Raw genomic sequence first — 24,248 nt, forward strand, 5'->3', positions numbered from 1 at the left:
TTCTTCTTAAATGTTACTTTTCTCTGGTGAAGCAAAAATGTTTATGTCCATACAACACTGCTTGGGCTAAGGTTATACAGATGCCATGTCAGTAGAGCAGTACTTGTACATAAATAAAATATGCCTATTTTAGCACTGCTATAATAGTACGGCCCTTAGGAACAACATACAAACTGTTGGTTACGTGTGATCGGAACAGAGGTGCAAGGTGCTGCAGGTCTCGCTTACCTACAGTCGGAGAAGACAGCAATCAGAGCATCAACATGCCCAATTTCTCCCCTATAGCGGATAAGCTAGCTAACTTTATTCGCCCCCTTTAGAACATCTTCAGGCACCGTTTCTTTCTCTGTGCAGAAAGCACAAATAAATGTGAAAAAGTAACCATTTATCTACAAGCGGATCTTCTCAATTGGGAGTAAACTTTCTATCAGCACTGAAGTACGCATTTGTTCAGCAAAACTTCTACTGACCTTCTCTTCAGCCAATTTAAGAACACAACTTACAGCACCAAAAAAGCGATTAGCGATCTTGTATTCTTGGGAATCCAGCTTAACCTCCCCTCGCCACAGGCCATCTGACTTCCAGACACAGCCTGTGACAGTGACGCAGCCACTGAAGTCACGGCCCTTCATGTTGGGCACTCAGAAGCACAGAAGGACTAAAAAGCTCCAGTGTGGGGATCCTTCCCACAGATCTTGTGTGCTTAGGATGAAACCCAACCTGCCACGGTAAACATATTCCGACCTCATTGCAATAACTTATCGGGATACACATGCCAGAAGAATCAAACGTTTCTCTTGCATCCTTTGCATGGAGCTACACGGAGCCTTTTGGAAGCTGCATGAGAAAGGCAAGGTATGAAGCGTCTCAAAACGTGAAGAATCGTCCTCTGAGGAAAAGCAGGATGGAAATCCAGAGACAGCAGGGCTTCTGAAACTCCCTTTAGTTCACAGGTTGGCCCTTTACACTTAGTATACTTTTATCTGTGTGGGCAAATGAGATAACATGGTACGTATTATGCAGGTAGGCTCCTTTGTCAAGCTGCAGGTCACAACTGAGGACGGGCTTGACAATCGACAGCAGCTCATGTATCTGCACGAGGTTGTCATGGCAATGAAACGTCTGCGAATGCAGCTGATACGAACTGCTGCTTTGCCTTGACAGCGTTGAAAAATATTGCCAAAATTATTCATAGCCTGGAAATAAGAGAGGCACAAATGCCCTAATGGTTTTCTCTCCACTATATGCTGTTAACCGTTTTGGGTTTTGCAATTTTCTTTATTTTTATTGCACAGTAAATCAGTCAGCCTTACATAACGACGGCAAGCAGCCCTTTCATTTAATGTATTCAGGTCTTGCAAAATTAAATTTATAATCCAAAATAAATATAAGCATTTTTATAGTTTTATAATCTCACACAGTAGCCTAGTAAGCTAATAGTGGGGGAAAAAAAAAAAGGCAAAAGAAAAAAGTCAAGCCCCAAACCACCCTTACAAGAGGGGCCGATCCCTGCCAGCACTGCAGAGCAGCGCTCCATGAGGGTGTTTCTCCAGGTTTGACTGGGGCTTCAGGTGGAGCTGGAAAGGACAATGTGCACGCACGCTGCCCGTGCCAGACTTGCTCTGAGGAGGCTAGGTTTTCCTGAGCTGTCAATTTGGAGTCTTAACAAGGAAAAAAAAGAAAAATTTCAGCCCATGCTATGCTCCTAATGAAAAGCAGGGCTCCACGCAGAAGATTCATTTTACAGAGCAAGTTTCAAAATTTTTTTCTGTCCTTTCACCTTCAATTTTGTCTCCCCCGATCCAGCCATATGAATGTTTTATTTATGTCCACTCACTTTAGAATCATAGAATCACAGAATCATTAAGGTTGGAAAAGACCTCTAAGATCATCGAGTCCAACCGTCAACCCAACAGCACCATGCCCACTACACCATGTCCCCAAGCGCCTCATCTACACGTCTTTTAAATACCTCCAGGGATGGGGACTCCACCACTTCCCTGGGCAGCCTGTTCCAAGGCCTGACCACTCTTTCAGTAAAGAAATTGTTCCTAATGTCCAATCTAAACCTCCCCTGGCGCAACTTGAGGCCATTTCCTCTCGTCCTATCGCTTGTTACCTGGGAGAAGAGACCGACCCCCACCTGGCTACAACCTCCCTTCAGGTAGTTGTAGAGCGCGATGAGGTCTCCCCTCAGCCTCCTCTTCTCCAGGTTAAACAGTCCCAGTTCCCTCAGCCGCTCCCCATCAGACTTGTGCTCCAGGCCCTTCACCAGCTTCGTTGCCCTCCTCTGGACACGCTCCAGCACCTCCATGTCCTTCTTGGAGTGAGGGGCCCAAAACTGAACACAGGATTCGAGGTGCGGCCTCACCAGTGCCCAGTACAGGGGCAAACTTTCACCCAGTTGGAAGGCATTCCCTGAAATAAAATTGCTCTTTTTCTGAGACAGTCCAGTTAATAGATTCCCTTCGCACCCACTCTCTTCAGCAACTGAACCTCCTTGATCTACCGACACACCAGGCTTACAAAAAACCCCCACCCCAAACCATGCCCGCTCCAAACAAAAATCCTCTGGCCCTCCCAGAAGAGCAAGACTTACTCTCCTCCACAGCTGGATGTAATGTCTTTAATAGTTACATAATTCTGAACACTGCCGTTAGTGATAGTCTCTTTTGATTTCTCAAAGAGATTTCTGTGAGGTTGCACCCAAATAAGATTGAAGTAACATGCTGCCATGCTACACGACCACTGGATAGTTATTTCACCTGCATCAACAGGTCTGGTAACATTTTCTGGAGAATTTATTTGATTTCCTCATAATTCTACCAGCTTCTTGTTTGTTAAACTCCTCTGCCGGGGTATTCATTTCTGGGAGCATCTGTTTCACGTACACACTCGTCCTGTCCCTACTTCACCTTTTATCTGGCTGACAGGGAGGGAGGTTTCCACCTCACGCTTTCATGCAGGTTGTTGAAGCAAGCAAGTATTCCTCTACACAAGAGCAACTGGTGTGCAAAACCTCAAAGCAATCCCAGAAAAAAAAATCTTGCCCATCTAACACATCAAAGAACTGAACTATGCCAACAGCCCTGCCCGTTCCCACGCTAATTACGGTCATCTCATTTCCTTCATCACTGTGGCCCTGCTATAAACCCCAGAAAAGTCAATGGAAATCTTTCAATGTCAGTGAAGTTTGACCCAGGCCTATATTGAGAATATATTCCATATATTTGCATACAAAGTAAGATTTAATTCTGCTTGGAGACCTTCAGGGGAAATCAAAGTGCAAGCTCGTGTCAGCGGCGGAGTGGGGGAGAAAAAGGCTAATCCTACACATTACTTCCCTTTAAAGACCTTTAGAATAGAACACTGGTTATTAAAAAGCACTGACAAATATATATATAAAGCAAGCCAGCTTTTCACTGACTTTTAAAATTATAATGTAATTATTATTTAAAACAGAGCATTCACATATTGCTACTTAGAAACAAACTTGTTATGGCTGGAAGTGTCCTTTCTATTTAACAACGCTATCACAGTGCTGCATAGAGAGTGTATGTGACCACGCAGTCTGAATGTGTTTTGGGATCTAAAGGCTGCCTTCAAGTACAAAGATCAGTCTGCCATTCTAGCCAATCAGTTACTTTAATTGGGTTCCGATTTACTTATTAGCATGAAAATTATTTTATGTTCTAAAGTGTAAAAGTGAACAGAGAGTGAGTTAGAGCTGAGGATAAGCCATGGCAGCAAAACCTTCATTCCTGACCAGCCATCATGAGGAATTTAAACCCCGGCAAAATAAAGAAAAATAATTCCTTATATTAAAAAAAAAAAAGTTAAAGATTTTCCTTTTCTGTGAGTTACCTGAGGACACATCACTATTTTGATGGAGCCTAATTTCTCAAAAGCATCTACAGGCAAAGAAGAACACTGAAGGGACAAGACTGCTCCAGAAGGCAGCCTGAAAAGCTTTTCCTGGGCTGTTGTCTTTGCAAGACTCATGAAGCAGCTGAAACCTAACGGGCTTCTTCACATAATCTCCATTTCCACAGTCCACATGGAGAAAAGTTTCTGCTGTTCCGGAGGACACAAGCCCCCGTTCTGCAGTGCGACCCTGCCAGAGTTACTCAGGGGCAGAAAAATTGCACAGGGAAACTGAAATATTTTTGCCTTCATTCTGTTTTGATATACTGGTTCTCAAAGCACTATATTCCTCCATAACTGCAGAATGGTTAACGCGTATTGTTTTAACAGTGGCAGACATGTACTGAAACCTTCTCATCCTCAAAAAGACACCAAAACCTAAAACACCCAACAAAAAAAAAACCCCAAAACCAAAAACCAAAATCCCAACATCCCCCCCCCCCCCGAAAGAAACCCCAACCAAAAAGAAGGATGTGGGCAGCAGACAAAGCCCACAGGTTTCCTCCACGCACGGTTACTGACAACAGCTCAAGCCAACCGTGCCTGCACGAAGCACGAACCCAGAGAGTTCATCCTCAGGTTTAACCCTTAAATTCTGCCAGCAAACCCCAGCATCTTCCTTTCTGAAAACAAGACTGGGCTTTCTCTGATGCTTGAACGTACTCGTGCGAATACAGACAGGTTTGTGCCAGCCCTTTCCATTACTCGCCCGGCGCAGTCGCTCTGAGTCGCGCTCCCCAGCCAAGGTCCAACACGGCCCTGATCCACCCAACTGCTGCCCTGCATCCCACGGGAAAACACGCAAGGCCAGGAACGACACGTCAAGAATACAGAAACGCTTTGTGATTTTTTTCAGGCAAATTGTTCATGTTTTGAAGGTGTGCACTAGTAGGTGTTAATTTTCTCCATTATTCCTTCAGAGCTGTCCAAGTTTGCATTTAATTAACTAAATGACTTGAGCCATCCAATTCTTGTTGCTACTAATGTATCACAATTAGAACAAACTGTTGCCACGGCAACTGCTCAATCTATCATAATTCATAAACTGGAGCGGGCTTGCTTTGTGGCTTATGCAATCCTTGGCTTTCTCTGACACGCAGGTGGGCGTTTACTCTTATGCTAAACTGGGGATGGGTAATCCCAGAAAACAAGATGATTTAGGTGCTCATTTAAATGAGATTTAATTACAAAAAGTCTATCATCTTAGGACCTGCCAAATTCCAGTCATTCCACGATCTCCTGTAATGTTAGGAGGTATCCATGCATATCAACACTAATCCAGAGCACCAGGAAAGAGCTTCCTCTCTTAATTACCAAACATTGTGTTTATTTTATTGTAAGAATAAACTGAATCTCCATCTGAAGTTTGATGCTGCAATGACAATTTACAGCAATATGCAAACCATTTTCCAATATGGTCTAACGAGGTGATGCTGCATCCTGTATGACCATAGGACAGCTCACAATTCCTCGTTACCAGCTCCAAGTTAACTCTGACATTAACTCCTACACGTCGTACCTCAGAGATAACATTACAAATCACTACGAATTATTTAGAGCTCCTTATCAGCAGTTTCATTGGGGGTGCTTATACAGAAAGCAATCTGGAATATTACAGCATGAGAAAAACCTGAGATTAAGCCAAATCAGCTCACACGTTTAACTAATCCATGAACTGACAAAAGTTAATGGCCCACAGACCCTATTCTGCATCTATACCTTATTAAATATATTTTTGACAGGATAAAAAAACCAAACACTGTTTATTGTTGTCTTCATAGTTGCACAGCATACCTGCTTTTATACTTAACTGAGATTTATTTGCTGTCTTCTACCCCTGATTACGTATCAAGAAATAAATGTTGAGTACCTAATAGTTCCCTTACCTCTGCATGAGGAAGCCACAAGGAAGCTTGTAAATACAAGGCTGAATTTGTGAAAAACTATACCTTCTGTCAGCGAATGCAAGCCCAGGGCCTCAGGGGAGAAAAAGCATCCAAAGGAGGCATTTTTCTGTGTGTATGATTGCAATCAAATCAAGCCAGTCCTGCTCCCACAGGGAAGTTTACTTCAATAACGGTTGTCTTACGCATTACCTTCCCGAGTGACACAGCACCGGGCACTGAACAGCCCCCCGTGCTCCGCAGACGCTGCCCGGGCACACATCCAGAAGATGTGCTTATGTTTTCCGAAGCTCGTCCTTGCTCAGGTCCAAGTTAGGCTAAATCTGGTGCTGGCGCTGGGCTGGAGCGCAGGGCTCTGCCCGACGCGGGCGCAGCGGCCAGCAGCGCTCAGCACGTGGAGCGATTACCAACAGGGATATTTAGAGGCCCTGACCTTTCCTTCTTATCTTCAGTCATTAACAGATTTCATCTTCCAGTCAATAAAATACACTAAAGCTACATTGATTCTGAAGTTCTGGAGAATCAAATCACTTGATCTTTCTGCTTCAACTTCCCTGGTCTTCCAATTAAGGTACCAGAATAAATCTTAACTACTACCTAATATCAGTTTTCACAAGACTTTCTCTCCAGCTGTAATCATGTTTTAAGCACCTTGGCTAAACTAATTGATTTTCATTCCTTTCTGTTAGCATCACCTAACACAATCTAGCGCTAAGCTTTTAAATGCATTTTACTCTTCAACTTACTGGTGAATTATTGGTGCTAGTTAAGTTTGTTAGCAGGATCCGTTCCACTACTAAAAAGAGCTATCTTGTCTTCCAAATATATTTAATTATCTCCATTAAACATTACAGGTTGCTCTGATGTTGAAAATGTAAATCACGGGGAACAAGAGGAAGATGATAGCATATTGTTCATCACATGTTTTGTCCTCCTACTCCCTCTGCATTCTTTTAAATAAATGTCTCTCCTCAACCGTGAGTCCAATGAACATCTTGTGAACGCTCCAGATACTCAATTTACAATACATACTAATTTTTTAGTTGTTATAAACACATCATGAACAGTACTTAATCAGTGAAACCATATGACTCAGGGGCACGGGCAGGGTTCAAGTCAGGTTTCCCGACTCTGGCAGAGGCAGTTAATGGCAGAATGGATGGCGTTTAATGGGCAATTAGCAGTGTAAGAGCAGCGGTTATTGCTGAGTGAGTAACGTGTTCTTTGTAAATAGGAGTTTCACCTCATTCCCCTACTCTGGGTTTTGTCACCACAGATACTTCAGCCATTTAAAGGCCAAATGCCAACACAGATTGAATAATCTCTTGGTGAAGTGCCTGACATCATTAGCTGAAAAGTGCTAAACCCGAAAAACCTTTCATAAAACCTTGACAATTAAAGAGGTCAACAAGGCTCTCCTGCCCACTGCAGCTGACCCCATCAACAGAGATCGGGCTGGGAAACGTCTGCCAGGTAAGGGAGCTTGTCTTATAAAATACTCTTTCGTACCAGTAGAGCTCGTTGGATACATTCCCAGTTGCTGCCGACCCCTTTCCCACCCCGACTACTCAGTTTGGGAAAGAAAACATGGATCTTTGCTGCTGAGAGTATACAGAGATGGGCAGTAGCAAAGACAGAGTTTAGATGGAAACAATGTCAAGCCACCGAATTGCAGAAGGAAAAGGTCTTCCCTGTTTTTCTTTTCCCCTATGTGGACAGGGCATCGCACTCGCCTGGTAACGACTGCAGTGGGTGGCGATGCCAGAGCTACGGGCAAAGGTGGGAGCTGGCTCCTGCACCCACAAACCCCCGGCGCTGGTGTCACGGATGCAGGCTGCAGGACAGCTCCAGCTCCAGCTCCGCTTTGTTACTGTGCCTCCCACCCCCTGAAGCTTCACTCAGACATGTTGAGCGGAACACTTCCCCAGTGAGACCCCTTCTTTAACAGGAGGGAAAACAGTAAAAAAATAACCTCTTTCTCTGATCTCTTCCCCTAGATTCCCTTTTCTCTTCCAATTTGTCTCCTTGCCCGTGCATCAGAGCAGCTCCTCTTGTATGTGCTTGTAGGCATCTTTGTTTTGGCAGTCGCAGACTAACCTCCTTCTCTTTGAGAGGCTTTTCATTTGTCATAAGGTATCGATCCTCTGACAATCGTTCTCAGCTGCTTTCTGCCGTATAAACAACATTACGGTTTCTAAAGCTGCCTGGGAAGTAAGGGCAGAGCGGGAACCGGTGACATCTCTGCACCAGGCTCCGGAGGGGCCTCCGTTTGTGCTCGCTGTTGAACGGGGACTCCTCGGTCCCTCCACAACCAGGTTAAGCCGTGTCAGGGCAACTCAGCCACTGTGGGGTGAGCTGACCGGGGACCTCGGGACGTGCCCTGCTGGTGGCTGTGGTCCTTGGCTGTGCGCCCGACACCCCTACACCCCACGGAGTGATAGACCTATTCTGCACCGGCACAGCACAACCGGGTCTGCAGGAGCCCCCCAGCTCTGCTGCGTGGTAAGGAAGGATCCTCACTGGCTTGTTTTGCTGAATACAAACATAGATTTTTAAAAAGCCATTATTTCAAAATGCATAAGTATAAACATGCCCCAAATCACTTTTGACAGGGTACACTTGGGACACAAGATTTTTGCTTCAGTCTACGAGAATTCATTGTTTCTTTTTAACCTTCTGCTAAGCTTATGCCTCAAAGACAAAATACAAGGCAATTTCTTTGACTGAGTATGATGGTTTCTACTTTTATTATTACTATTACATGCCTGCTTAAACCATTTAAAACAACAAATAAATCCTTCAGGTCAATATTTTTGCGTTCATCTCTTACGTATAGTGAAACCTATTTTTTTGCTTTGCATTAAATTGGCCTTGCTAGACTGAAAATGCACTTTCAAGAATAGTTGTTTTCTTCCTCTGCAAATCCAGCTATATTTAGCTCACTGGTATGCACAGAGGACCTCATATTTTTGTGGTAGGGGATCTTATTCAGAGCAAACTGCAACCATCTCCATGACCAACGGAGGGGGAGACTTCCTTACCAGTCCCTGCAACTTTGATTTTTTACGGATTTTGTAGAAAAGTCATTTTGGTCTTACTCTCTTGGGTAAAACATCAGCTGAATTGCTACCTCCATTGCGCATTCTCTCTTCTTTCCACACTGGTTTGGGGCAGGGTAATGCAATTGTACTATGTGTAGGAAGTTGCTGCTCTGTGATGCCCGTCCCGCAAGCTCGCTCTGACTGAGTCAATGGCAAAACTTCAACTGACTGACTCTCTCCTAGCAGGTTTGTTTTCTGCTTCCATTTTGTTTCTGTTTATTCTAAAATGAACAGAAGAAAAATTGAGGTCTGAATGTGTGACCCAAGTATGGGCAATAAAGGATGCGCCCTCCGTGTGGGACTGACAAGGGTACTCGATTTCGTGCCCTTCCGCAGGCTGCTTTCATAAGCCATTCATATGCAACGACAAAAGTGCTTGAGGACCCATTCTTTCTGCTCTAATGGTTTGATCAAATGAAACCCTGACTCTGGCATACAAGTTCAGCAAGAAAATTGAGAAACATCTGCATAACTTACATTGTATTGAATAAGCGCTTCATGGTTCTCTTTTTGTTCCTGGATGAGCTTAGAATCAGCAGCCATTATTTCTTACTCAAAATAACATGATTATGTTTCTACAATACCCGTGGGGTTCAGAAACTGGTTGTGATCTGCTCTCACAAAATGCTACTTCAGTTCCTAGCATTTGGCTTACAATGTTAGCTGTGATCTACAGGATTTTTCTGAAAAGATGATTAACTCTTGTGCAAACAAAGGAGTGTTAATGGGAACTGAGGTTTTCTGCAGCAAAAAACAAACTGCACTATACATCGCCCAGACCTAGCAGAGCACACCATCCTCTGGTCACCTCTTGTGGAAAAATCCTATAGAGTTTAGCACAGGGAATGACCTTTTGATATAGCCCAGAATCATCCCCCCTGAATCCCTGAAACATGACTCTCCCAAAAATGCACACTAGAAGAGAATCAGGGTTGCAGGAATATATCAATACCTCTAGGAAACCACATCATCTTTGTAATGTACTTATCTCAAGCCTCACATACGCAGGAAATTCAAAACAACCATTAAAATAAATTATCACAAATTGAAACTATCTGCAAAGACATTCAAATAAACTTATCCTCCCCTGTTCTGAGCAAATGAGATAATTTTATGATTACTTCCTTGTAAACTAACTTTGAAGAACTATTTTATAATTATAAGTTACCTCTTATTCATATACGTAGCTACCTTGAGGTACCTGTGACTCTTCGCACTGTTCAGAAGTGCTATTCACGAAACAGGGTTTTGCAAGACTGAGTTTTTACTGTTGCTAGCACTGAAATACAGCAAGCTTGAAAAGATCCCCCTCTAACGCCCAACAGCAGTTGCATGGTCGAGGCAACAGCTCTGCTGGAGAAATTATGTTGTCAGCTCAAGTGAGTTTGACATTGCAGAGATATCAAAACGCAAGCAAAGAGAAAAGTTTCATCAACAAAGTAATTACTCTTCTGGACTCAATGGAACCGCAATTATTTCACAGTGAGGTGTTGTCAGTTTATGCTGCAGATAAAAACTGTTAGGTAACACTGACAGAGGCCTATGCAGAGATTGCTTTTCATATGTAAAACTCTCCTGGCAGTTCTACACTTTCTAAAAAAAATAAGGAACCAAAAAAGTACGTGTCAACACTATGCATTAAACACCCACACATTTTTCCCTTTAAAAATTACGTCGCTTTTTAGCCAGAGGCAGTTAAGTATGCACTAGAAATCACCGAGCAAAAGGATAACCTTTTCCCTTGGCATCTTTCTGAAATCAGTTCGGTGCTCGTGTGTATTCACGGGACAGTGGCAGTTGTGCACCAAAGCTGAGCAGAGGCGGTGTGCCCGGAGAGCTACGGGCAAATGCCTCTGCCACTTCTGGGGTCGGAACAGGCAATGTGAAAAGGCACAAAAAGATGCCCAAGTCTGCGGTCCCCGGAAATCTGAGATTGTTCATACCTTGTGGCTCTTGGTTAACTGGGCAAAATCGAAATACAGAAGGCTGAGGAGGAGGAGGAGCTGGTTTTGACTCCCCGCTTTGATGACTGGTGCAGCAGTCCGGCTGCTCCAGGCTGCACCAGCGGCACCGAAGAACGGTTCTCCTCAAATGCCAATGAAAAACTATTAATTTATGGTTTTGCCCCAGAACACCCCCTTCCTCCCCCCAGGATGGTACCTGCAGCAGCATGCCCTGCTGTGACACATTCTCAGAGACCTGCAGTTTCTCTTCAAGGGAGGGTATTTTCAGTTATACATTTTTGGTCTGCTTAAGTGGTCCAGAGAGGGAGACCACAGAACACAGCAGGGAATTTGGCAGCCCTGTTGCATCGTGCCCCTGGTCACAGAACTGGTGACTCTGTCCAGATTTGGGTGGGCGTCTTTTCCCCTCTATAATGCATGCTCCTTTCTGGGTTCCATTTATTTTTCCATCTTCCGCATCAGATTTTTTCTCTCTCCTCAACACAGAAAGGAATGGAAAAGGCTGGAATTATCACAGCGAAGAAATCCCTCACTTTCTACATCAGACATCAAAGCAGCATGTTCGCAGGCTTCAAAGAGTCCCTTGGAGACTGCAGAACTACCGCAGGGTTGCTAACTTAAAGTAATTTCTGCTTAAATGAATACATCTCTGTTATGAGACAGCCACATACAAATTTAAATGTAGTATTATTACTCCATTATGAAGATACCTGCTTCAATAATTGAAAATTTCACAAAATGAATTGATTGTTAATTATCTTTTAGCTTTCACCTATATATTCCTGTAAGGCTATTACTGTATAAGCATGAATACAATGACTGCGCCGCTTATACCTGGCTAACGGTTGGTGGCATCCCTTCATTGGAAATGTACACCCTCCTCCTTAGGTAATTATGTGGAACATGACTGTGGCCTTGGGCTCTGCCTGCTCAGTGTTTTCAATTAGATTTTACTACAAAAGTACGTATTAACATTAAAGGAGCATTACAATGCAGCAAATGTGATAAAACAGATCAATGTTAGATGTACCTTATGCTTCTGTTGTTTCAAGAATCATAATCACCATTAATTTATGGTCTTCTGAGGAGGATCTAATTACTCTAATTATCTCTTATTTCACCCAGAGTATGCACTTTTTCCTGTTACCTAGCTTTAAATACCTGCCTTGACAATAGAGACAACACAGACCTGCAATTTTAGCGGTCCTACAGCCTTTTACTGGCTTGGCTGAACTTAGAAGGCGCTGAACACAGTCAGGTGCTTGGATGGGACATCTCCCAGACAGGGTCAAGTGCAGGTAGAAATCCCTCCTCCAGAGGAGTCCTGACTTGGGAATACGATGCAGCATTGTGGGTAATATATTTATCACCAAAATGTCTTAATTCTTCCAGTCATCAAAAGTGCCTCTTTGAAGAGCATAGGTGTCAACTCCCACATCCCGGCCAAATCCTGGGTGATTATTTTCTGCCCAGGTTGAATTGCCCAATCTTCCCCGCTTGATGATGCCGCTATTAATGTGGTTAATGCAATCCTGGAGGGCACTCAGCATACCCCAGTGATGAACACAGCCTGAGAACAAACATAGAATTACACACACCTGCCTGCCTTAAACTATATTTCTGAGTGCTGCTAAAATTGCTACATACCAGCTGATACAATGCTTCTAACTTCTAGTTTTTAAATCCATCTGTAAAATGCTTTAGGTTTCTTCTGCATGCAAGGAACTGTTATTACTGTTATTAATGTATTCATTTCTGAAACACTCCAATCTTTGCCTGGCTGAATGTTATACAAATTAGTGGTGGATAAAAATCCAGAATCATTATATAGTTCCAGAAATAAGTGAAAATTAAAGCTTTTAAAACACATTTAAATATACAGAGATATTTTCCCACCACTCACTGTTTTCTACCCAGCATAGAAATGCAATTACAAGAAATTTCCTGGCAACACATATTAATATATCATTTTAGTCTCACTTCAGAGAGTAGCAAAACTTCAGGAAATATTTAATACTTTACAAAAATGACTCAAAGTGCTTTTGAAATACCAAATGTCAAATCCGGTGTACAGAAATGCAGCTCCATCAGTGTAAATGAGATTGCATTTGGATGTCCCAGAGTCAGGTTCTGTTTCTTACACAATTACTCCTTTTTTTTTGTGTTGCTTTCTGCAAAGACCCCGGCCACCCAGCTTCACTCGTGCAACGCCTCGCGGGCACCGCAGAGCTTGGGTCTAAGCAGAAGGAGCGACTGTTTCACCTGCCCATGGGATTTCCTGGTCCGCGCTCTCCGTGCTCCCACCTCTGACGATGCGAGTGCCCTGGGACAGCAGCGAGCCGAGTGCTTGCAGCGAGTCCCGCGTACGGCACCTCTAGCCCACTGCCTGGGAGACAGCTGCACCGCAGGCAGTGGTTTCTCGGTATGCACGAGATGTTTTTACATCCACCTCTGGAAGTTGGGGAAAGCAGAACGGAAGTGCAGCGCGCAGTCGTGCTCGGTGCAATGCAAAGCTGCTGGCTGTTTTGCAGAAAAGCCCTCAGGAGTTTGCACAGCTGAGGAATTAGCGTCCCCCAGAGAGAGGCAGGCCGGGCAGCCGCGCACCAGGCTGCGCGCTGCACCGCCGAGTACCCGCACGGAGAGAGGGACCAGCACGTTCTCCTGCAGCGCGGGACGGGGTGACACATCGGGGCACTGGCAGCTGTGCAGAAAGACACTCTTCGCTTTCCATGCGCAGCTCTCCCGTGGCAAGCGGGAAGGTACATTTAAAGCTTGAGTCGAGGCAATGAAATTATAAAGCGGCCTGTCTTTTCTAGAGGTGTTGCCTCAGGCACATCCTGCATAGCCACGAAGTAAAATAGCTTTAAGTTTTCTTAAAAATACAACCACCACCCAGAAGTAAATCTATCTTCCATCACGCATCTCCTCATGAATCCGGGAGCCGAGCACCCCCTGCTATTGAGAGTCACGCCCGTCCTCCACGGGCGCAGGGACAACATCACGTCACCAACCCGAGCCGCGAACGCTCCATCATCCCCCAGCCTCCACCCGCGGAGGGGAGAGCAGGGCACCGGCAGTATCAATCTCCCATCCTTTTTGACATCAACCAGTCTAACAAGTTTTTCTATCTAAGCTTTAATTTGGCTTTCTCTTCGCGAGCCCTAAGCCATTTCCCGTCACATCAAATAGAAGTGACAAATAACCACACTTCTCTCTGCTATACCGAAGTGTTAGGGTATGGTACATCCAGAAATCCCAGGTGCCCCAGTTTAGGCCACTATAGTTTTGCTTCACTTCTGTCTGTGTCTTTTTTTTTTTTTTTAATTTTTTTTCTTTTTTTTTTTTTACAGCAGCCTTCTAAGCAGAGGGAGATGGAGGCAGGTATTCCTGACAAGGTCATCTAACCCCTGAAGGGATTAGTAACCACTGTGAAGCAATCCAGTCAGTAATATTATATTTCTCCTGAGCTGCACGCTCCCATGGGAGTTCTTAAAAGCAGCTGCTAAAGGCCATAAGCCAGCTATATTCAGTAAGTGGTGGGTCTATGAACGTCTGTTTGTTTAGGGAAGAAACCTCCCACTAAAACACCGGGGAGAGAGAAACAAGCGGGTGGCAAAAGAATTCTCCAGAACTCAGAATTCCTGTAGCACTTACTGCTTCAATGATGTGAATACTGATTTTTTTTTTTTTGAGGGTTAAATCATTAGTAGCTGTGACACGTTACAAGCCTTTTGTGCTATTTTTTGACTAGTAACAGCCTTTTCCACTTGGAAGACAAAATGAATGCAGAAGGTAATAAAATAAATCTTATTGAGAACTTTACCAAGAAGTTATATGTTTAAGATTTTTGATTAGTTCTACAAAAATTAACTTTGAAACTCTATAGACACTTAAAGGTATTCACAAGGTGAATATACTTTTACAGTAGTGCTCTTATATATCTTGATAAAAATATAGGCCACCAGGATCATTTTTGTAATAAAGGTTACCACAAAAAAAATATTGTACTGATTATTTCGTTTCTAGATTTCAAAGAACATTTAATTTTCTCTCAATTAAAATGAAACACTATGTACTCACTGTCAATAGCCCAATACTCCACAAAAGTGGACTGTATTGTGTACTCTTTTCTTGGAGGACCTCCAGACCTTACAGCTCCAGCCTGGATGGCCTTAACTGAAATTAAGTGAAGCTGCTTTTCAGTTCAGGCTTGTCTCAGGACAACTCTAATGTCGGATCATTATATTCCGTGGTTTTCTCAGGGATACAATCTTGAGGTTGGATAAAATTAAGAAGTACAGCATCTGAACATGCAGATCCCTAAGATAATGAAGCGATGGGTGAACTGAAAGCATATCAATGAAAGAAATTAATATTTGTGGTTAGTGAGTTCTATGCAGGTATTACTACTGGAATGCTTCTTTAACTGAAAGCTACAATTCATGACTGTCCTTGTATGAGCCCCAGATCATGGTAGATTCAAAGTCACATTCCCCGTGAGCATCAAAGACTGATTTTCTCAACCATCCAGCAGTATAAAACTCCAACAAATGTTGCATTAAAATCTCGTAACTCCAAAATCCACCTATGTACAGTTGCTATAGCAACTGTCATCTCAAGCCTTCCCAGGGGAGAAAATAAATGTGTCCTACCTGGTTAATCGGTATTTGTGTTACAGAGACTTGAAGGGTAACTTAGTTTCACCAAAAAATAGAACATATACTGAAGTGCTACCATGTTAATGTGACATTATTTAATCTGAATAAGAACCCACTTTGCATGTGCCTTCAAATTATAGTATTTATGTACCATTCAGCACAGTAAGTAAAAATGTTGCTGCCAAATATACCTGACTTACGCTATTTATTGATTTGAATAAAATGGGCATTATAAAAATAGAGAAACAAGAAGGAAGGCGGAAGAGTAGATCGGATTAAGAACTTCAAATTTCATAGTGTTTGTATTACAATAAAAAAAACCCCTACAACCAAGGGTTCGTGCAATCTGGATGCAAAAATAAGCTGATGGAAAATGATGACTGCATGGTCAACTGCATGGTCAACTTTTCCCCATTTCTCTTATACGTACCAGGCTGAATAAAGCTCCCAAGCAGGAAGACCACACTTGCTGAGAAACCATCATCACTCACTCAGTCATGATTATAACCTTTTTAACTTGAAAAAAGTCCTGAAAATACTTCAAGAAAAAATCCCATTTGGATAATATATTCAGGAGCATGTTGACAGTTATTACTAGCTTGTAGACATATCCAGAAATGTATTATTTTAATCTTAGCAATTACTAAATAAAAGTAATCACAGCTACGAGGCAATAAAACCTCTGTGAAACATAAAAATATAATGATGACATATCCCTCTATATTAGTCCAATGACATAATTTGAGAAAATAAGATCTTAGGAGAATATTCAACACACACAACTACATCTGTACATAGTTAAAGAGTACAGATACGGACTTCAAACCTGCGGAGACAATGATTTGTTTTAATCTAACGGTTATAGCTCTGGCAAGTTTCCAAATTGCATTCCTCCTTCCAAATCTGAAGAGCACGCTCACAGGAAGCCATACATCTGCGCATACTAATAAGGGATGCCGTCAGTCTGAGTCAAATGCCAAACGCACTTGTACAGTAATGCAAAGCAGCGTTAGGTTTTGGGCAAGCGAAGTACCCAGGTGGATTCTGGCATGCCTGCTACATAAAGCAGAGTGATGTTCAGGTTTGCCATTACAAGGATCTAATTTTTAAGTATGACATGCTAGGGATTCAGGAAATTTAATTTAAGCAACAGTATATAAATATATATGGTAATACTAAATAGCTGCAGGAGAACAAAATAGCTTGTGATCTCACAGACCTTCATAATTAGAGCTGAACATTGTTAGAAGAAAGGGAGAACACAGCGGCAAGGAAAAACCCTACCCTAACCAAGGCTGTTTAACACAAACCCTCAGGCAATTCCTCCTGCCCTTTTAATCCCCGAACACCACCATCACCAATATACCAAATTCAACATTTCCGTAATCTCCTATTGCATCCTTCCTGTGCAAGTTTTTTTAAAAGAAGAGATTATTTCCAAAATCTTACTTTAAATTCGGGATGTGCTTTTTATCTCAGCTACCTTCCTAGGAGATTCTCCTGCAGACGAGGAGAAGGAGAGGGATGAAGGCCCTCTGGGAAGGCTACTGCTTCTTTAGGCTTTGCCGCCAGACGGTGAAGGGGCTCTGCTGCCTGTCTTCGCCACTTGCCACCAAGCGCCGGGGAGCAGGACCCCGGGGCCGGGGCCGCGCTGACGGACAGACAGCCTTACGGACAGAGCCGCTTCACGCTGGCTCCCTCAGAGGATGGCGAAGGGGAGTTTCTGCCCGAATTGCTGCTGAAGGCACTGACTGAGGATGCCCGGCACAGGGCTGGGAGGTGTACTTCTATCCGCCTGTCTCAGCCCTCTTTCAGTATTCACTTAAAAATAAATACAACTACATTACACAACAACGGTTAAAACAAATGGTAATAAGAAGTGTTGAAAAGTATTGTTTTTCCTAACAATAAATTTACTTTTATATACAGAAGAAGCAAACCAGTATTTTAAGAACTCTACATATCACATTGATTTAACTACAGATGCTTTTTCCCCTTCACTTTGTTTTTACCATGAAAGCATTGCCTCCAAAAATCTGCAACGGTGTTAGTTTTAAAAATATTTACACTACAAGAGAGACTAATAATAAAAAAGCAAACTATTACTGTGACCTATGAAGTGATGTTTCCAAGATGTGTTAGAGCATATCACATGCTCTGCCATGCTGTTGCTCTTTACAATATCTATAAAAGGAAAACAATAAAAATTAAAAAACCCCAGAAATTAAAACGTGTGACTTCGTGAAACCAGGTTAATCTCAAATGCACCTCCTGAAACATCGCTCAAGCAGGAGCTCACTGCCAGGGAACAGCCTTCCCGTGGAAGGAGCAAACACGGCAGCCCCGCAGCAGCGAGCAGCAGCGAGCCGCAGCATGCCCCGGCCGTGGTGCAAGCCTGCGGTCCTGCGGCACTGTCCAAGACAGAGCACGGCAGAGGTCCCTGTGCCGCACACAGGGACAGGGCAGGGGGACCTGACCCCAAACCGCTGGCCCCCATCAGCCCCAGCAATCCCCTACTGCAGTGCCCTGCCTCTGGAAACGAGTTAAAATCCAAAACAGATAACCAAAGTAAAAGTGGGTGAACAACCAACTGTCCTGGTTTCAGCTGGGATAGAGTTAAATTTCTTCCTAGTGCTGTGTTTTGGATTTAGTATGAGGAGAATGTTGATAACACAGTGATGTTTTCAGTTGTTGCTAAGTACCCTGCTAGTCAAGGACATTCAGCTTCCATGCTCGGGAAGAGGCTGGGAGGAAGCATAGCCGAGACAGCTGGCCCAGCTGGCCAACAGGATATTCCATACCATGTGATATCATTCTCAGTATATGAATGGAAGGTGGTCCAGGAAGTAGCGATTGCTACTTGGTTATTGGTCAGCGGGTGGTAAGCAATTACATTGTGCATCACTCACTTTGTATATTCTGTTATTATTATTATTATGAATTCTTTTTCTGTTTTATTAAACTGTCTTTATCTCAATTCATGAATTTAACTTTTTTTTTTCCCCTCCCCATTCTCCCGCACATCCCCCTGCGGGGGGGGGAGGGGGGGAGTGAGCGAGCGGCTGTGTGGTGTTTAGCTGCCTGCCGGGTTAAACCACAACACCAACCAAGAGGCTGCAGGGACTAATGAATCTCCGGCTCTGCGGGGCAGAGTGCGAGGTGCAGCTTCCCGCAGGATGCGTTCCCACACCACCTGCATCCCTTCCCATCCTTTCACTTTCGTACTCTAAAATTTTGACTCAATTTGGCTTATTGATTTAGCCGTGCTTTGCCTGACCTTACAGAGCAATCTGTGCTCTTTTCAAGTGCCACTTGTATTGACTGCCGTGGAGCTATGACTCCTATAATTGGTTTAACAGCTCTTTGAGGCCACTTTGTTTCTGATAAGATACCCACACATCCATGGAGAATTTAAAATAGTTTTGTTGTCAAAAACAATTACACCAGGAGCATAAAAGCAGTGTTTCATCCCTACAGTCCCTCTCCAAACGTTCGGGTTAACAAGCTGAGCAACACCAAGGCAGGAGCTGGGCAGCAGGCGGGGATGGACACTGTCCCCTGTCCTCAACCCCAAAACCCCACTGACCCTTCAGCTGAGGATGGTTTTGATCCTTAGGAGCTGCTCAGAGTTGAACAGTAAGCGACCCCCTCTTCTCTCTATGGACTCCATTCTATATTTAGTGGCTTTCTACCAAATACATGCTAAAGGAAGGATCTTTCTGAGCAAAGACATGGCACGATTCCAGTCCCCAGTACTGTGTCCTAGTCCTCAAAGGTTACATCAAATTTTAGAATACGTACTAGTAGTTATAGGAAAACATGCCCCACCACCACCCCCCCACGCCCCGAAACACAGCCCCCAAAACCTAGACAGCAGCAGCGATTCCCAGGTATGGAGCAATGGCTGTGTGACCATTGCATCCAAGCCGAAGAAACTCAAAGAATGGTGAAACGTGGTAAGGACAACCATATTCCATGCCCACTGGGAAACGACACGCTGCGTTACCAAACTAAGCCTAAAATTATAACTGACCATGTGTTTTCTGAATTTTTAGATAGCGGACAAAGAAACTGGCTGAGTAAACACAAGCTGTAAAAAGGTCAGGAATTTGCTTTTTCTATGTGCCACCTCCCGTACACTGAATGCTTTGTCTCCATCCTAGCGCAAACTCTGACGTCTGGCCTTCCTCAAACCACACCGCCTCCCTCCAGTCTGCTGCAAATGCTGCTGCTTGAACTATTTGTCTTTCATGAATTACTTGCAGCATACTTCTAGTTCTTTTTTTGTTGTTGTTGTTATTTTCTACACTGAACAAGGTAGGTATTTTCAATATGCTTTCTACCAAACAACATTATGCTTGTATTTCTTGATAAAATAAAATAAATCCATACAATGAAAATCACAACACTATATATAACACCATTTCTCAGTTTAAAAAATTGTGTTGCATGAGATTTTCAGCAGGTGCAATTTCCATTTCAGCAAAGACCTGTGTGGCTAAGCTTAAATGCAATATTTTCCAGAGAAAATATCTGACAGGAAATCACTAGGAATCACAGAAAAGTACAACCCCCTCACCCCCACTCAAAAAAAGAGTCAGAAAAGAAAGCGAAGCAGCAAAGCTACTGCAGCTTGATCTCTGTGTAGAGCCGAAGGGGGAAAAAGCCCCAACAGCAAAGCCGTAGGTATAGCACTCCGATTTGGCACAGCGTACTGGTCAAACGTGCTACAGCCAATGTCTGCCAGCGCCTATAGGCTGGGGGAGCCAGATGGGCCATCTATAGGGACTATACGTAAGTGCATTCATGCATGTCGCACGCATGCTTATTGCACAGGTATGATCACACTGGACCGTTTGTTGGACAAAACATAGCAGCTTTCACTCCGAGGAGCTGCAGTAGGCCCCAGCAGCACGTGAGGAGTTTGGGCTGCGACAGCCAGCCGATCCTGCAGTCCCCTGCCCGAACGCCCCCCGGCCGCGGCCGCCCCGGGGCTGCAGCCAGCAAAGCAGCCGGGGCCACGGGCTCTGTGCAGCGGCCCGGGGTGTTCCCCTCGGCTGGAGCACAGCCGCTGCTTACTTTGCCCCGTACCCTCTTCGGTGCCCTGTGTGAAATGGAGTTAATCATCATCTTTTGCTGTCCTATATGAATTTGTACAAGAACCTTGTGCTTTCAAAGAAGTAGAGGGTAATTCAGCTCTGTGACTACATGGAAACCTAAAGCTTTTGCTACTAAATGATTTTGAATGCTGGCAGCAGCCTTTGAAATTCTTTGTGTCTTTCTGTCGCCTGGTTAAATCTTTGCAGACAACAATTTCAAGCGCTTCATCTTGGTCACCTGCAGGCCTACAGCATTCCCAGGCAGAGCACAAAAGCTGCACTGTACTCCCTGCATCAGACCAAAGTTACAAACGGGCCCAACTGCGTTCAAAGCCGCTTACGCTGTTTCTTATCTCTCCCTCAACAGGGAGAGCAGAGGTGTTTGAAGCATTTGTGAGACTTGACAGACCTCCTTTCCAGTTGAAATTAATTCCCTTTAGGGATGCAATGGCTGCCTGTAAAGCCCATTGCAGAGGTGAGATGATACGTGAAAACCTCCATAACCTCTCCTGGCTGATCCCCTCTTCCACGGCAAACTGAGGCCAAAAGAATTGCAAATCTCTGTACAACCAACCTCCCGAACTGCAGAGAACAAAGCCCTGGTGCAGGCACCTTCCTATGGAAGGGACTTGTAGCCAAAGCACGGACCTGCCTGAACAACACACTGCTGTCTTCCTGCAATTTTATTTCAGTCACCCGTAAGTTTAACAGCTGCAAATTTGCAAATGATATCCCTGGCACAACATGAGATGTGTTAGCTGGGATCTGAAATTTGCTCACTCATTTAAAATGTGCAATGATTTTATCCACAGCAGCGAGCTTGCCCAAGTCTTGTGTTAAAGAACAAATGTTAAATGAAGATAGAGGGGAAAAAAGTAGCAAGAAGCCAAAGCTCTTTCCTGCACAGGGAAGTTTGGGTTCAGTAAGTGGGGATAACTGGCAGTATGCCGGTAAGGAGACACGGCAGTGGCTTCTTCCGGGCTGGGGAAGTAGATGGGCTCAGGGCTGGGGAGGGTAAAGCAGTCTGACAGCAGTTCAGGACAGCCTAGTATTTTCATTTCTCCCTAAAGACTAGGCTTGCTGGTATTTGCCAGATCACTCTGAATTTACAGCTATCTCCAGACAAGATTCAGAGAGAAGTAAAACCAGATCTCTATCACCAAGCATTACCTGGAGCCACTTGGGCAGCAACAGGAACGTGCAGAAGGGGGCCAAGACCCAGGAGGTAACACATTGTAATAGTAGATCTATTTTTCTCTTGAATACTGTTTACTCAAAACACACAGAGCAACTAAGGCTCTCCCTTTTTAAATACTTTAAGTGCAAATCTGAAAAGATTTTTTCTTGCCAATAGACCTTCCGACAATGGTCTTCTGGAAAATGAACCATATTGTCCTCTGCCTTCTTTCTCCAAGGCCACCATCCTCACCAATAAATATAATGGGAAGAAGGGAGTGACCTTCTCCTTGTTACTTCGTGTGAGACAGAAGAGAGGCTGTTATCGTTTGCACCTAAACCATCACAGCACCAGCTGCAACACGCTGGGTTGGGATCCCAGCTAGCTGGTGGTCCCAGCAGAGCTGATTTGATGCATGTTCAAAGAGCATTTTAAACCTGATTTCTGTTGGCAGCAAAGCCCAAAGTTGACCAAGTTTTGCATCTCTTCAGATGCATGTCTGCTCTGATTGCTGGGGCGTATTTCCCTAAGCTGCCCAGCTCCTCTCCTCAGCCGCCAGTGCCTGAGCAGCTGTGAGCACGGGATGGAAGTGATGTGCACATGAGCCCTGTCACAGACACGCTGCAGACTCCCCTGCAGCATCTGAAGCCTCTCAAAGCCAACGGGAATCTTTTAATCAAGTCTGACGGCGCTTTGCAATAATTAGTTTTCGCAACAATCCAACTAATGGATTAGATCCTAACATTTGGATGCTTTTTCTTAAGTCACGTAAATGTAATATTTTGGACTGGCTTTTGGTGAATGAACTTAAGCTTAAGTGGACCTCACTTATGAAGGGAAGCAACCTGGCATTCACTCCAGACTCTGGCTATACCCTTGCCATGAGTTACAGGGCAAATCTACCTGGGCTAGTTTAAAAATAACCAATACAGATAGCAGTGTCAGTCTAGTCTCAGCAGCTGGAGCTCAGGACAGACTATTTACCTTGTGGTGTAAATGTGCCCTGAGGCTGCTATTTGTGAAGCACAGCACTCATCAGACTAAGCACTGCCCTCGGTGCTGAACCCCAGAAGCGCAGGAGTCTACTTGACTATTTTTTGACAGTTTTTTTGCTTACATCTTGTATTCAAAATGATTTAGTTAAGAGATGCCTCTTTCTGGACAATATGACAGCTAATTCCCACTTATCCTACTGAAAAGATACAATTGAAATGGATGCAACAATAAAACTAATGGCTAATATGATTGCTATTGATCATTTGCCAGTTTATCAAATGAATAGCCCACCAGCTAAATGGAGAAGGAAAATAGTGCTATATATTGCACGTGTCTCACTAATGAGCTAACTGGATAGCTTGTTTTAAAATCTCTGTAAAGCTGAACATCAGTACGCAATTTGTAACTGCAATGAATCCTGATACATCAGATGCACGTTTGTTCATTTTCACCTACCTTTTCGGCTGACTGGGCAGTGCCAAAAAATATTGGAATGAAGGCAAGCCATACTATACAGGTAGTGTACATAGTGAATCCAATGGGTTTAGCTTCATTAAAATTCTCTGGGACACCCCGAGTCTTGATGGCATACACAGTACATGTAACCATTAGAAGAATGCTATAACCCAAGGAACAAATGATTTGTAGATCTGTAATGTCACATTTGAGAACTCCTCTGGCTTGATCAGGGTTCATAGTTTTCTGCTCATCATAATCTATGATGATGTTGGGTGGGTCAACTGCAAACCAAATAAAGACACCTAGAAGCTGAACAGATATCAAACTCGACGTGATCGCCAGCTGCGATGTGGGGCTTATAAGCCTGGGTGCTGTCACTGACTTTTTGCCCTGTTCAAATATGCGGTAGATGCGGTTTGTTTTAGTTAACAGGGCTGCATAGCTGATGCACATCCCCAAGCCCAAGAAGATACGCCGGAAGGAGCACACGGCAACGTTTGGTTTGGCGATCATCAGAAATGTGATTATGTAGCACAGAAATATCCCTGTTAACAGGACGTAGCTAAGTTCCCTCCCAGAAGCCCGGACAATGGGAGTGTCGTTATATCTGATGAACGTTGCCATGACAAAAATGGTGGCAATAATTCCCAGCATAGCCAAGAAGACGGGTATCACAGCCCACGGCGAGTGCCACTCCAGCTTGACGATGGGTATCGAACGGCATCCCGTTCGGTTCTCGTTGGGCCGCTCGTTGTATGAGCAGAGCAGGCAAGTCACCTCATCAGCCTGGTACTGATAGCCATCGCAGAGCTCGCAGTGCCAGCAGCACGGCATCCCCTTCACCATCTTCTTCCTCTCTCCCGGCTTGCAAGGCAGGCTGCAGACCGAGGACGGGACTTCACGCACTCCTTTGCCCCACTGCATTTCATCGATCTACAAGATGTGAAATAGGAAGAGGCTGGTTAT

The 24,248-nt window shown here is 44.1% G+C and overlaps 1 protein-coding gene across 1 annotated transcript in view; it reads right to left on the bottom strand.

Moving 5' to 3' along the window:
• The window catches only part of GRM7 (glutamate metabotropic receptor 7), a 283,321-nt gene that overhangs the window by 19,512 nt on the left and 239,561 nt on the right, over positions 1–24,248 (bottom strand). The window contains exon 8 of the mRNA XM_075158579.1: positions 23,280–24,215. Coding sequence (XP_075014680.1) covers positions 23,280–24,215 — 936 coding nt within the window. The remainder of the gene's footprint in view (positions 1–23,279; positions 24,216–24,248) is intronic.

Source organism: Calonectris borealis, chromosome 10 (assembly GCF_964195595.1).
Source record: "Calonectris borealis chromosome 10, bCalBor7.hap1.2, whole genome shotgun sequence".
In the NCBI taxonomy this organism is placed as follows: Eukaryota; Metazoa; Chordata; class Aves; order Procellariiformes; family Procellariidae; genus Calonectris; species Calonectris borealis.